We start from the raw sequence: 13,719 nt of genomic DNA, 5'->3' as shown, positions 1-13,719 counted from the left end.
CTCTGAGCGTCCTTTCTTCTACTCAGCCCCCTTCTCCTAAACTCCAGCTCCTGGAGACAGGCGGCAGGGGCAGGGCCCTCTGTCCAATATGCTTGCCTTAAAGCGCAAACTTAAAGGTTCAGGCTTATGTAGTCTCCTTTGAATGACAGCATCATTCAAAATTAACGGCTGAACAAATAACTTTTTCACCCTGCTGTATCTGTTGTCCAGGTTTCTACAGAGAGAGAGAAACTGCACTTTTAGAATTAGTCCTGGCAGCTAATTACTAGGATGCTTTATAGCAGTGGTTCTCAAAGTTTGGTCCCTAGACCAGCAGGAACAGCATCACCTTGGGAACCTGTTTGAAGTGCAGATCCTCAGGCCCCGCCCCAGACCTACAGAATTGGAAATTCTGGGGGTGAGATCTGAAATCTGTGTTCAGACAGGCCCTCCAGGGGATACCTACTCAAGGTGGAGAACCACTGCTTTCGAGTATGGAGGCAGTTAAATGGCATTAATTAGTCAGGATATATTATGCAAAGGTTCTTTGGGTCCACCAATCCACTGATCTAGTCAGTGTGGTTCTCAGACCAGCAGTAGCCGCAGTAGCCCTGGGAGCTTGTTAGAAATGCGGAAGCTCAGGCCTCCTGTCTCAGACCTATTGAATCAGAATATGAACATTAATAAAATTCCCAGGGAATTCCAAAACATATTCAGATTTGAGAAGAATTGCTAATCTTCACTTAAAGTGAGGTTAGTTTTGTTTGAAGAGTTTAGGCACAGAGAGCCAGGAAGGTAGAGAAATTTTCTTCGATCCTAAATAATTGTAGGTTTCTTTTATAACCCTATGAAAAGAAATTTTAGACAAGGGAAGGTGAAGAAATGCACTGACCTAAATGACTAAAACCCCCAGTCAGCAAAATTTTACATTTCACAGTTTCAAGGGGCCTTATTATCACTTGGCCTGGTTCTCCTGACCTCTGCCAATTCTGACACACTCTTCCCTTTGAAGGGCTTGTGGATCTACTTATGTGGGGAAGATTTCCCAGGGAAACACTGTAGTCATGTAAATTAAGTGACAGAGGACAGTTGTCAACTCGCTCACCTAAACTGCTGGAGAATCCCTTTCTGGCACGCTGGGCTGTGAGAGAGCCTTGAAGCTGGAGCCCACAGACTCCCAGAGCTTTTCATTCCAGAGATACTTCTGTACAAGAAGTGAACGCTTCCTTTGTGTGCAAAGCCCTGTCAAGCAGGAAGATGAGGTTCTGAGCCTTGCTACTCAAAGTGTGCTCCACTGACCAGCAACATCACCATCATCTGAGAGCTTGTCAGTAATTCAGAATTGCAGGTCCCACCCCAGGCTGAATCAGAATCTGTATTTTCCTGAGATGCCCAGGTGATGTGTGGGCATAAAGAGTCTAAGAGCAGTCAGTTTACTCAGTATGACCACTTGCCTACGTGCTATACCAAAACCAGAATAAAAACGAGACAGCAGTGCAAAACTCAAAAAATTAAGGTACTGAGTATTACGAAGATTTTTTTTTTTGAGCACTTATGCTAGTTGTATAGCAGAGATACGGTTTTTACTGAGACAATTGGAAGGAACTGACAAAGCCACGGTATTTGACAAATTCGTGGAGCCCATGGAAGAATGAGCAAAGGAATCTCCCCTTTAATGCTGAGAAATGAACAGTTCTGGTGTTTCTGTTAAACTCACCAGAGATACACTGATTTTGTACCAGCATCGTTTTTTAAGTTCGCCTCTTAGAACAAGTCTTTGTTACCCTGGGCTCCCTCTTGAGAAATTCGAAGCTGAACGACATCAGAATGGTGATCTCTTGAACACTGATGCTACAACTGGGAAAAACCACTCGTCCCTGATTTAAAAAAAATGTGTTTCATGTTTACATTTGAGTATGGGTTAGGCCAATGTTTTGAGACTTTACTTCATGTACGTAAGGACACGTGTAGTGGAGAGCTGACTTTGGCAGTACTTGCTGGGAACTGCAGAGTGCCCTGCCCTCCCAAATGGGAATGGACCACTGGAGATTGAGGTCAATTTACACCTTTCCAAACTACTTGAACCAAAAGAGGTGGTCAGGCGTTTGGTTTTGGTTTTTCTTTATGAGTTTCTCCCCATATAAAGTAAGTATCAACAGATCCTAAGGCAGAATGGATGCTTATTGCTTATCAAGTTTGAAACCAAAATTTATCAAGGATGAGAAGTGAAGACACATCTAAAGAAACCACATGGTCATGCTCCCCGGCAAAATTATATTCAAGCAAGATAAATGAACAGGGAAGGCAGAGCGTGTTTTCCATCCTACAGGCCATCAACCAGCAACAATTTATTAAGCACCTGCCGTACATTCCACATTATACTAGTTTCTAGGAGAGATGTGGGAGTATAAGACATTGGTCTTGCCCTTGAAGAGCTTTATGATCTTAAGAGAAAGCATCACATGACAATACAGCAAATTATAGAATAGTATCTAGTTAAGCATTAAAGAATGTGGGTACAATTGCAAGCCAGACAGATTTAAGGGAGGGAGGGAGCCACGAATTTGGGAAGGCCTCACAAAGTAGGACACATGTGAGTTTGATCTCATAGTAAGCAGCGAGTGCATTTCTAGCGGGGGAGAGCAACACAGGTAGATGTGTGAAGATGGGGGCTGTGAAAGGGGGGCCTGCAGACTCCTCTTGTATTCCTGAAGGGAAGAGGGGCTGGACACAGGCCACTCATATGTGAGGGCTTGATATAAAACCACAAATCCGGGTGGCGTCCAGGTCCAGCTTGGAATCATCTTTACCACCATCCAGTGGCCAAAATGAAAATGGCAGTTACTTATCAAATTCAAGAATAACTGAACAGCTATGCTGGGTCATTCTTGCCTGGGTCATGGCCGTCTTGCTGAGTGAAGGGATGAACATCCCTTAGCAATGTGGGCCCTAAACTCCTAGAGGTATGTCTCTAGATGGGTGTAAGACCCTTAGTGCAGATGCTCTCAGGGTTCCACCTGTATTCTCTCCACTCACACTCACCTCTACATGTCAAGGCCGCTCACCGTGAGCACCTGCAGCTCTTTGCCTGTGGCTTTTATAAAACAACAACAGAAAACAATTCTGGGGCTTCCCTGGTGGCGCAGTGGTTGAGAGTCCGCCTGCCGATGCAGGGGACGTGGGTTCGTGCCCCGGTCCGGGAGGATCCCACGTGCCGCGGAGGGGCTGGGCCCGTGAGCCATGGCCGCTGAGCCTGCGCGTCCGGAGCCTGTGCTCCGCGACGGGAGAGGCCACAACGGTGAGAGGCCCGCGTACCGGAAAACAACAACAACAACAACAAAACAACAAAGACAATTCTGATTATGGGAACACACACAGCATCTGGAATGGCTAGAGATTTATTTACTGTGCCGGGCTGCAGCCGGATCAACTAATGATGGCTGGAGACTTGGGAGAAGATTATCCAGGTCCTTCACCCACAGTTGGGATAACTTGGATGGAGGTTATCCGGTGTCTCCCAGAGTTCCCCAGTGAGACTGAGCCCTGGGTGCCCACAGTGGACACTGGCTTGAGAACACTGCCTTGGCTGGCTTCCTGCTACTCCCTATTTCCTGTCCTCACTTCCTTACCGATGTTTTTGGATATCACGCCCCAAGGTAACTGCCTGCACTCAAGTCCTCATCTCGACTCTGGACTTGAAGCCCACAAGTGAAACCTAAAGTGGAAGACCTAACAATGGGGGTCTTTCAAAACACCAGAAACAATATTCTCGAGAGGATTTCCTGGAGAGCAAGAAGATAAATATAACTTCCCTGTCCCCTCACTGCCTTATTTTGTTCAAAATATGACTTCGGAAGTTGAAGGCGCGACATATTATTCAGGGCTTCCCACATGAAATAACAACTGGTGTTGATTTTCCTTTTTGTTTTTGTCTTTTAAAGGTTAGAGATTACTCACCTCCCCTGCTGGTCATTAAATCAGTCTGGCAGAATACCTCGGAAGTTCTGTGGCCTTCCGGGCATGTGGCAGCAGTACAGGCAGTGCGGCAGACAGGCCTGCTTGCTGTGATGTGCTACCAAGCAGGTGACTTCAAAGGTCTGCTTCAAGCCTATCTCAGGTATCACTTGGGGCTCATACTGAGCCCCAAAGTCAGGTACCAGATGGCATATACCACAAAGTCAGAGCTGGTCAGATCCCCTAGCTCCTGCGCCAAGGGATGCTGCAACCTCTCAGGTAGGAAACAGATAACTTCTTTTAGCTTACTTCTCCTTCTCTTAGTTATCACAAGAAGTCACCGGTTAAATGCTCAGCTGTTGGATGAGGTTTGTAAGTCTGGTGAATCCTGAGAGGTTCAGTCTTCGTGTTCGTTAAAAAAAAAAAAAAAAAAAAAAATCATCCTTCTCTAACTCTAATACGGCATCTGTCAAGATACTCTGAGTCATTAAAAAGGTGGGCTTCCTCTCACACTACAGCTTTATATTTAAATTTCAGTTTAAATTAGCAGTTTACCCAAAGTTTTTTCCAAATGCTTATCTACATGGGCAAGTCAAAGACTGCTCCCCAAATCTAAATGAGACAAACAGAGTGGGCATTGGAGGATACTAGTCACACAGATGACATGTGCTTAGAAGTCAGACAACCCTAGAATGATACTGAACTTGGATTATTCGGATGCACCTCCCGTGAAATGCAAGGAGAATGAAACGAGATCTCACCCTCTCCTTACTTTGCTCCTAGTGTAAAGATAAAGTGCAAAAGGCAACTGGCTGGTCCAGCAGATGCACGAATGCTGCCCTTTCAGGCCTGGCCTCAATCTTTTCTAAGAGTACATGCCACCTGGATAACTCATCGAATTGACAGGACTGCCCAAGGCATCATAGTACCTGTCACCAGACAAAGCACCCTGAGATGCGAAGAGCACATTCCGGTGTCTGCGGAGATGACCTTTAAGGTGCCTTCCAAACCCAAGGGTCTTTGATCCCCTGTCCTTTGGATGCAAGCTCTTCGTTTGTCATTTTATGTTCAGAAAGGCAAAGCAGCTGGACTAGGCAACAGAGCACGGCCTCCTGTCTCCTCGGCAGGTCACCGTTCACAGTGGGGTCTTACATACTGTCAGGAGAAGCCCGGCCTGGTGGGTGGCTGCTACAGACTGAGGGTCAGGCCTGCCAGCAGTGGGCACTCTGACAAGTCCCAAGGCCAGCAGCAATTCAGCAGCTTTATCGTTCAAGCAGTTAGACCGTATTCAGTTTCCTGGGTTCCTCTACATTGGGATTTAGACCATAAAGGACGGAGCTCTAGGAGAGCAAGATAAGTGCATCTTGGGGAAGGTTACATTGGAAAATCTGGTCTTTGGCCAATTGCCCAAGCGAGCATCTCCTCACAGGTTGTAGTATTTTTCCCCAGTCAAACTTCTATAAGATTTTTGGATGTGAACTTCTCTTTGGCATTTTTTCATTTTACATAATCAATGCAGATGAAAAAATCCTAGCAGAACAAAAAGAAATAACACACATGAACCCTTTCAAGCAGTATTTGGGCCCAGATAATCCTTTGCTGGATGGGGCTGTCCTGCACACAGAGGATGTTTAAGAGCATCCATGACCTCCACCCACTAGATGCCAGTAGCAACTCACCCCTGGTTGTGATGAGCTAAAATGTCTCCAACCATTGCTGAATGTCCCCTGCAGGGCACAGTCGCCCCTGATTGAGAACCACTGCCTTAGAGATTACTTAACAGCATAAACTTCCTTTATGTAAAGGACCAAAGAGTAAATATTTTAGGCTTTGAGAGTCTTAGACCATCTCTGTCTCATATTCTTCCTTGTTTTTGTTTTGTTTTGTTACAATCTTTAAAAACTGTAAAAACTCCTACGCTCAAAAATGGGCTGGAATTTGCCGATCCTTAGACTGCAGAGAAAGACGTAATGGCGATTCCTATAATGACTGAAAGTGCTGAGACGGTATCTGGAAAAACTGGGATCTTGATCCAACTATCAGGTCTTTGTGACCCGGAGCTAGCTGTTGTGCTGCCCTTCGTGGAAAGCTTGAATTAAATAATTCCAAGTTAAATTCTATCAATCTCATTTTGCAACTTAATTCTCCTTAATATAATTAAACATGGAAAGTTTAAATAAAGTAGAAACTGAATATTTGAACAAAATGAGATTCCCCAGTAAAAGGAAGAATGTCTGCATAGTGAGTATGTGTCCTTCCCTTGGTTTGGAATAGAACAGCCTATGAGGTCCCCCCGAAAAAGAGGACGTTATGCAAAGGAGACGCCCCTATGCAACTGCAAAACTGAAAAGTGTTTTGCTATGACTACAGAGGTGATCTTGGAAAAAGAGAAAGGGAGAACGGTATCTTGGATAAAGAGAAGCCTTAGAATCTGCCTCTAAAGTTGTACACATAAAAATGTCATTTTGAAAATACATTTCAGAGTAGTTTCTGTGGAATTTTCTTTGCCCATCACATGAATGTCTGAGCAGACTAGGGCACGTCCCTTGGACAGATATTTACTGAAGGCCTACTATGTGCCAGGGACTGTGTGAGTGAGGCACTGGAGTTGAATTCACCTGGACCTGGCCAGTGAACAGCACTGAAACAGGAAATCGCTGCATTCAATCGTCCAGAGGTTTTTCTCCGGTAAAACGGTCTATCTCTCTGTCTTTGTATATTGCTAATTACAAGTATCTTATGCTTTACTTTGGGCATGTAGAGTTTGTGTAAGTGGATTTCCATTGACGTTAGGCAGCGTCAGTCGAGAGAATGTCCTTATGATCCAACTGCCACTGTGAGAACAGCGGTATACGGTGGGGATGAGGCTTTGGTTGAATGTGCCTCATTTGGATACCAAAAATGTACATGTAAAATCATTCAAGCAGTTTATCATATGGGAGGCAGTAAATGATAGTGAAAAGAGCACTGGGCGGGGAGTCAAAACCCTGGGTCACAGTCCTGGTTCTGTCCTTGTCTTTTTTTCCATAGATAATTCGGTTAATTTCTAAGGCGCAGTTTTCTCATCGGTAAAATGGAATCACACCACTTCTCCTGCCTACCCTTAGGTGTTTGATGTATTTAAACATACTATATGCTTATAACTTATAAGCTGCTATAAAGGTGATATCATTATTATAAGGAATGGGCTAAATTGGTTCTTTACACAGATGGAACAAATCAAGTATTGACTTGGTCACAGCCAGATCAGTTATCAACTAAGACCTGCCCACACTTCACTCCAGGGGATCAGGAAGAAACAGATCCATAAAAGCTCAGGAGGCACTACTCTGAAATCTGCTCTGAGATGAACATCATGGATTTTTGTTAAAATATAGTAATGAGTTAAATTTAATATTCTAGTGAAATGAAGACTTTTGAAGATCAACATGTATTTAAAGGGGTTCAGAAATTAGTGGTTGATCCTTTGCCGGTACCATCAGGCCCCACCTACTTTCACCCAAAATGACATCTTTGCCCTGTAGGCTTCAGGGGAAACCATTGCTAGGGCGAGTCACCTGTCTCACAGTTTGTGGTCAGATTCTAACGCTGCAGAGGTCAGAGTGTGGCAGTCGTGTCGCTTGCATGAATCTGAGAAAGCTCCTCCAAAGCAGATCAGCTGGGGTTGTCAAGGGTGGATTCTTTTTTTCTGTGATACTGTCAATTATGTTTTTGGAAAAAACAACCTGGATTTTCATCTTTTGTCGTCATCCCTTCCCAGTCTATTTTTGATCAGAAAGTAGCTGGACTAATATTGCAAGAAGGATCGCCTTCATTGAGTAGGTACAACCCCAGAGCACCAGGAGTGAGTGACACAGCCCTGCGAGTTAACTTCCTTCACTTTTGTCGTGGGGCACGAGAAAGCCTCAAACCCTGGTTATGCTTTGTCCACTTTACTTCCAGTGTGCTGTTATAAAACAGGCAGGGGCTGGCTGGTGTTGTGTACAATGTTAACTGTCAGTGCTACCCTTGATGCCAACAACAAAGTATCAGAATAACACCAGTAAGGGCAGAAACAGTGACTCTTTCGCTCCTAACATCTTGTGTAAAGGACAACTCTTTCATGTCTCTAATAGGAAAAAAGAGGAAAAAAGTAAGTGCTTCTTCCCACACTTTACAGTACCATGGCTACCGAGGGTCCATTTTTCTGTCCCCCAGCTCCATACCTACCAAAGATAGGCGTTGGATATAAGAAGAAAAAGATGGATATATAAAATTGAAGGCAGTTCCCTCAGTTTCATGAGTCTGGGTTTTCATAAGCTCTGTGAATTCATTTTCACCAGAGACCCATCAGCTAGAAGTGAGTTCTGACCACTATGCCACTTGGTCTTGATCTTCCCCAGAAACCTAGAACACGAAAAAACATCCCATTTCTTAAAACAATTCACTCACAAGACCGCCGTCCTTTAAAGTTGCCCTTTAGATATGAAGGCAAAGCCAGCCTCCCTGGCTCGCCAGTCCCAACTTTCTCTTCTAATACGGTTTTCTGTCCTGAACAGATCAAAATCAAATAGGAGAGAAACAGTCCAGTTGAAAAGACATCTGATGTGCCTGTTGATGTCTCATTAACCTTGAGAGTGAAGAGAACTGGTGACTGCCCGTCAGAGTGGCGTGACGGTTAGCGGGGAAAAAAAACCCCAAAAAACCAGCCAGTGGAAACATCACCTCAAAAAACAAAAAACAAAAAAAGAGAAACATCACTTAGTAGATCATCTATCAAAAGATGGGGCAGCTTTCTAAATGTCAGGACTGGCTAAATTATAGTTTCCTTAAGCCTATGATGAAACTACTACATGTTTTCTTGGGAAAGCATTTGGAGCAGTATTTATCTGTGTGTCAAAATACGGTAACTAAAGTATCGGGGGAATAAAAACCCACTTCGATGTTGGAAGCATAATCAGGAAGAAAGAAACAACTCGGGATTAATGTTACTAAGGTTCTGTGGTGAGTATGTGTGATGATGTGTGTGCCATTAAAAATACCACGAGCCACCCAATGTGGGAAGGTCCTAATTCCCCTGAGTCTCTAGTCAGATTCCCCTCATTACTAATTGCTGATTGATAACGTGTCAACAAATACAGGGGGGAAAATTCGCTTGTCTCTAGGGGGTTACCTGTAGAGTAAAAGAGAAGGAAAGAGTCCTCCAGGTTCACTGGCTGACTCCCGGTGGGATAAGTAGACTAGAAATCTAACCAGCCTCCAATCCTGGATCTGGACCAGGGACCCACACAAAACCAGCACCTTCCATCCCTCCGCTCCAGGGCTCCAGCTGGGACTGGCTCCTGTCTGCCCTCCCCAGAGGAGTACCTTAAGTAAACAAGACCCAGAATCCCCACCAGGGCTTGGATGGAACATTCTCACCTATTTCTGCTTTTCTCTCCCAAGGTCTCCACTTTTCCAACTCTAGTCCTCACTCCTCTGCTTTTCTTAGGAACTTCCTGAAAGTTATCACCATTAACCTCACTTTTTACATCAAATTCCCACCTCAGGCTGACAGCACACCCTGTTTCTTTGAGTGTCACCCTGTAACCAGCTGCTCGGTTTCCTGTGCTCTTCTCAGGGCCACACAGCCTGGCTTCTGTCCTCACCCTTCTGGCTCTGCCCCTCACCCTCACGCCCAAATACACCCAAATGAAAGTGCATCAGTCGAATCCCTCATTTCCCAAAGAACTTTTTGCATTTCAAAGGCGAGGAGCTACTGTGAAAGATGAAACAACTGCGAATTACAAACGTTCTCTCTCACCCTAGAAGTCAGAGATGGCTACCTCGCCCGCGGAAGAGGGCAGCAGGGCAGCCCCTGTCCTCTCTCCAGGACCACACTTCTTTCTGGTGGATGGGAGGCATTTTCTTTACCATCCCGCTCACAGCCCCTCCGAGCAGCCTTTTCCAAAACACTCCGGGGTCAGAGGAAGGGAGAAGAAATGAGGACAGGGGAGAGGGGTCTCCGAATCCCCCCAAGATGGTATTTTGTTTTCAAGTAGCAGGACTTTCTAGAATGTCTTCTCTAGTTCGGTTCCTTCTGGCCCAGTTACCCCAAAGCCTCCCCGCCCCCAAGACCACTGCAACCAAAACAAGCGCACCGACCACAGCACCGTAGCCGCCGCCGCCCCAACTGTTGCAGCGGCTGCCGGCGTGGCGGCGACGGCGGCCAGGGCAGGGCCGGGCCCGGACCCGGACGCTCCCCGCCCGGGAGACTGGGAGGCTCCGGGCGGCCTTCGAGGGGCGCGCGGTGCAGCAGAGCCCCTGCGGCAGTCGCCTGGGATGGGAGAGGAGGCGCTCTCAGCCCGGACCCCCGCGCTCAGCCAGCCCAACCGCGGCAGCGGCGCCCGCAGAGGCTGCCCGTGCCCGCCCCCCTCTCACCTTTAAGATCAGGTCGGTGTGATGCTGGTCCAGCATGTTGGCTTTCTGGAAGGAGGTGACGATGACCCGGCCGTAGCGCCCGGGGGTCTGCAGGTCCGAGTAGAGCCGGTGCTTGGAGCGGTTGACCGGGAAGAGGCTGTTGACGAGGTTGCGCTCGATCTTGGCGAGGCTGTGCTGGGGCGCCAGCAGGTGCTCCACGCTCTCCTCGACCTGGTAGCGGCTGAAGCTGGCGCCGAGCAGGATGGAGATGAGCACCGGCGCCGAGGCGAAGAAGACAGGGTGACTGGCAATGAAGTGGCCGAGCCGGGAGAAACACGTCCTCAAGCCCCTGTGCAGAACCTGCCGCAGCATCCTAGAGCAGAGCGGGCGCGGGAGGAGGGCGAGGCGCACGCTCGGCGCGGGCTCGGGCGGCGGCGGCGGCGGCGGCGGCGGTGGTGGCGCCCGCGGCGGCGGCGACGGCGGCGGCGGCGGCGGAGGCGAGACCCGGTGCTCTCCCGGAGCCGCGGCACCACCATCGGGGAGTCCCGCGCCGCGCTTCGGGAGGGTCCCCTCGGGCCGGAGACACGCCCTCCTGCCCGCGGCCGCGCCGGCCCTGAGAGCCCCCCAGCTTGGCGGCCTCCGCGCCGCCCCCACCCCGCCCTACCCCGTGCGCCCTCCCCACCCCCCGCCGCCTCCCCGCCAGAGGGGCTCGGAGCGGCGGGGCAGCGTCCCGGCTCAGCGCCGGAGGTGCCCGGGGCAGCCCCCGCGGCGCGTCATGACCCCACTCACCCGACCCCCGAGGCCAACGACGGGGTGGCGCGGGGAGTGGCGGCGGCGCTATCGCGGGGAGCTTCTGCGCGCCAGCCTAGGAGCACGAGGACGGAGAATTCCAGGCTACACCCAGTCCCCTCCCCTCCCCGCACTCCCCTCCCCCGGCCCGGCCCGCCGCGCAAGCCCTCCCCTCCCCTGTCCTCCTCCGGGGAGACCCAGAGATGAATAAAGAAATGGCCCCGATTTTCCAAACAAAAAGTAAAGAGTTTCCCCGGGGGGCGTCGGGCGGACCCGCTCAGAGCCGAATCCCCCCAGAGGCGGAAAGGAAGAGGCTGAAGACTGCGTGCGCCCAGGCTCTCTCGCCAGGCTCAGGTGGTGGCGCGCACTGGCTGGTGCGGAGAGGGGGTGGGGAGCGAAGACGCTCGAACGTGGAAATCACGCCTCCTCTCAAGTAAGAGCCATTTAAAATATCCCCAACATTGCAGCTTCCGCGGGACCACAGAGTCCGGTTGTGCGTCTGGGGCACGTCCACTCCAAAGGCGCCTCTGGAGAGTCTTCTCGCTCTCAATTAGGGGCACTCCAGAGTGGGTTGGACAGTTCTGCTGCGCGCCCCTCAACCTCCCCACACCGTCCCCCGGTAATAAAAGTGCTGATGATGATGGTCAGTCGGTGGAGCCGCCGGTCGCCAGGGCTCTGTTGCTCCCGGACTCCCGCCTCTCCGCACTGCCGCCGCCGCCGCCGCCTCCTCCTCCTCCTCCTCCTCCTCCTCCTCCTCCTCTCTCTGTCGTCACTGGCGGGTCTGGGGGACCTGGTGCGGCGGGGCTGGAGCGGGCGCCCCTGCGGGCATAGAGTGTTTGTGAACAGCTGGTTAGGGAGTCTGTAGCGTTACTCTCCTTCTCTCCTCCACCCCGCCCTCTCCTCCTCAAATGGGCGAGTGTAGGAGCGGGGGACACCTTATCTCAGACCTGGAGAGATGTGGTCTCCGAGAGTGCCGAGCCGCAGGGGGCGCGGGGGAACTCGGGGGGCGCCGACGGCTCGGCAAAGTTGGGCGTGTGCTTGTGCGCGCCAGCCGTGAGCTAGAAGGCAGCCACTGTGGCTCCCCTCGCACACCCCCTCCAGAGAATTCCCCGAGAAGGCGGGCGCCGGCTTCGGGCCCGGGATAGACCTGCGGCGGCGGCGGGAACGGCCACGCACAGGTACAATTTAGCGCGGTTCGTTGTGCGCTCCAATCCCCGGGGTCCACCCGTTGCAACGCAGACCGAAGCGGGATCTCGCAGTCTGGGCCGCTGGGGCGCTCGGTCCGGCCAGGGGGGTGGGGACCGGGGCACGGAGAGGGGTCCCCAGGCTTCGCGCTTTGAGCGCTCGGCCTTCCCATCCCACGCCTCCGGTCGCTCCTGCTTAGCTTTTTAGTGCCAAGGGTCAAGCGAGAGGCGGCGGTGACTGGAGGCGCGGTCCCTGGAGTGTGGCCCGCCCTACTGAGCATGGGCATGCATATTAATCAAAGCTGAAGGAAGACGGGATAGGGAGAGGAAGAGAGGAGGAGGAGAGGGAGAGGGAGATGGATGGGAGACCGCGACTAAGGGGGGTATTTCCCTAACGTTCCCAGCCCAGATTCCCCAATGCCAAGCGGCCCTCCACTTCTCAAACTGAACTTGGGAACTTGCACGTCAGAAACAGGAAGTCGTGGGCCAGGAAATCCTCCTTTCTCGGTTCCTCTTCTCCCTTTCCCCACACCAGACCCTCCGTCCTATATTCCCTCAGCAACACCTGCAACTGCTGCGCTGCCCACCCCGGGGGCGCACCCGCTCAGCTCTGCCTGCGCTCCCTAGGTCCTTCTGCCCAGCCGTACTCTCGTCCACTTTCTCAGCTCCACCTCGCTGTTCCCCACACCAATCTCTGTTTCCAAAGGCTCCCTCTGGTTCACCAGCAGCTTCCAGCCGACAGCGCTCCCCCCCCCACCCCCTCAGAACTGCCGTTCCCGGGAGGGGCTCGAAATTCCCCTGCAACACTCCACTTGTGCCCTTCCCCCGTCATCTTAATTTCTGCTCGCGGAGACGCCGCTGCTCTGCAGCGCTTTGCTGATTCACGATGATCGCGGAGGGAAAAGCCTCATTGACTTGTGCCCCTGCTAGCGGCGACTCGAGCGCGAGCGGCTGCGAGGGCACACGCTTTGGGAAACCACCCACCACTGCGCAGCCGAGGTGCTAAATGGCAGGGTGGATGCCTCGCCTGGCTCTCGGCCGGGGCACTCGGAAAGAAGGAAAGGGCCGGCGGAGGGAGGGGGGTACGGTGGCAGTGGGAATTACTGCGAGCACCGTTCTCTGCGGCCGAGCCGGCGGCAGCTGGTGGGTGGGCACCTCTCAGGAGGCCTAAAGTCGGTCTCTGCGCGGGGAGCAAACAAAGATGTTGCCTGTTGCTCTGGTGCCAGCGCAGCGCCAGAAGTAAGCGAAGGGAAACCAGCCGACAGGTCTGCTGGGGAGCCTTTAACATTTCGGCAAAGCTCTTTGCATTCTGAAGTCTTTGTCCCTCCAAATGGTTCCCTCCCGTCCCTAGAATTTTCGGCCTTTTACTGTAAGCCTTGACGCGGGCTGAAGAGCTGGCATCCCCGCTCTCAGTGCCTGGGCTGAGTCCTAGAGC

General features: G+C 51.0%; 1 protein-coding gene across 1 annotated transcript in view; it reads right to left on the bottom strand.

Annotated features, from left to right (window-relative positions):
• Positions 1-10,683, bottom strand: part of PTCHD1 (patched domain containing 1) — a 50,002-nt gene extending 39,319 nt beyond the window's left edge. The window contains exon 1 of the mRNA XM_065901128.1: positions 10,333-10,683. Within this exon, the coding sequence (XP_065757200.1) occupies positions 10,333-10,683 (351 nt within the window). The remainder of the gene's footprint in view (positions 1-10,332) is intronic.
• Between the last annotated feature and the right edge of the window lie 3,036 nt (positions 10,684-13,719).

Source organism: Phocoena phocoena, chromosome X (genome assembly GCF_963924675.1).
Source record: "Phocoena phocoena chromosome X, mPhoPho1.1, whole genome shotgun sequence".
Taxonomy (NCBI): domain Eukaryota; kingdom Metazoa; phylum Chordata; class Mammalia; order Artiodactyla; family Phocoenidae; genus Phocoena; species Phocoena phocoena.
The sequence above is the reverse complement of the archived record's forward strand: the minus strand, read 5'-3'. Positions and strand labels throughout refer to the sequence as shown.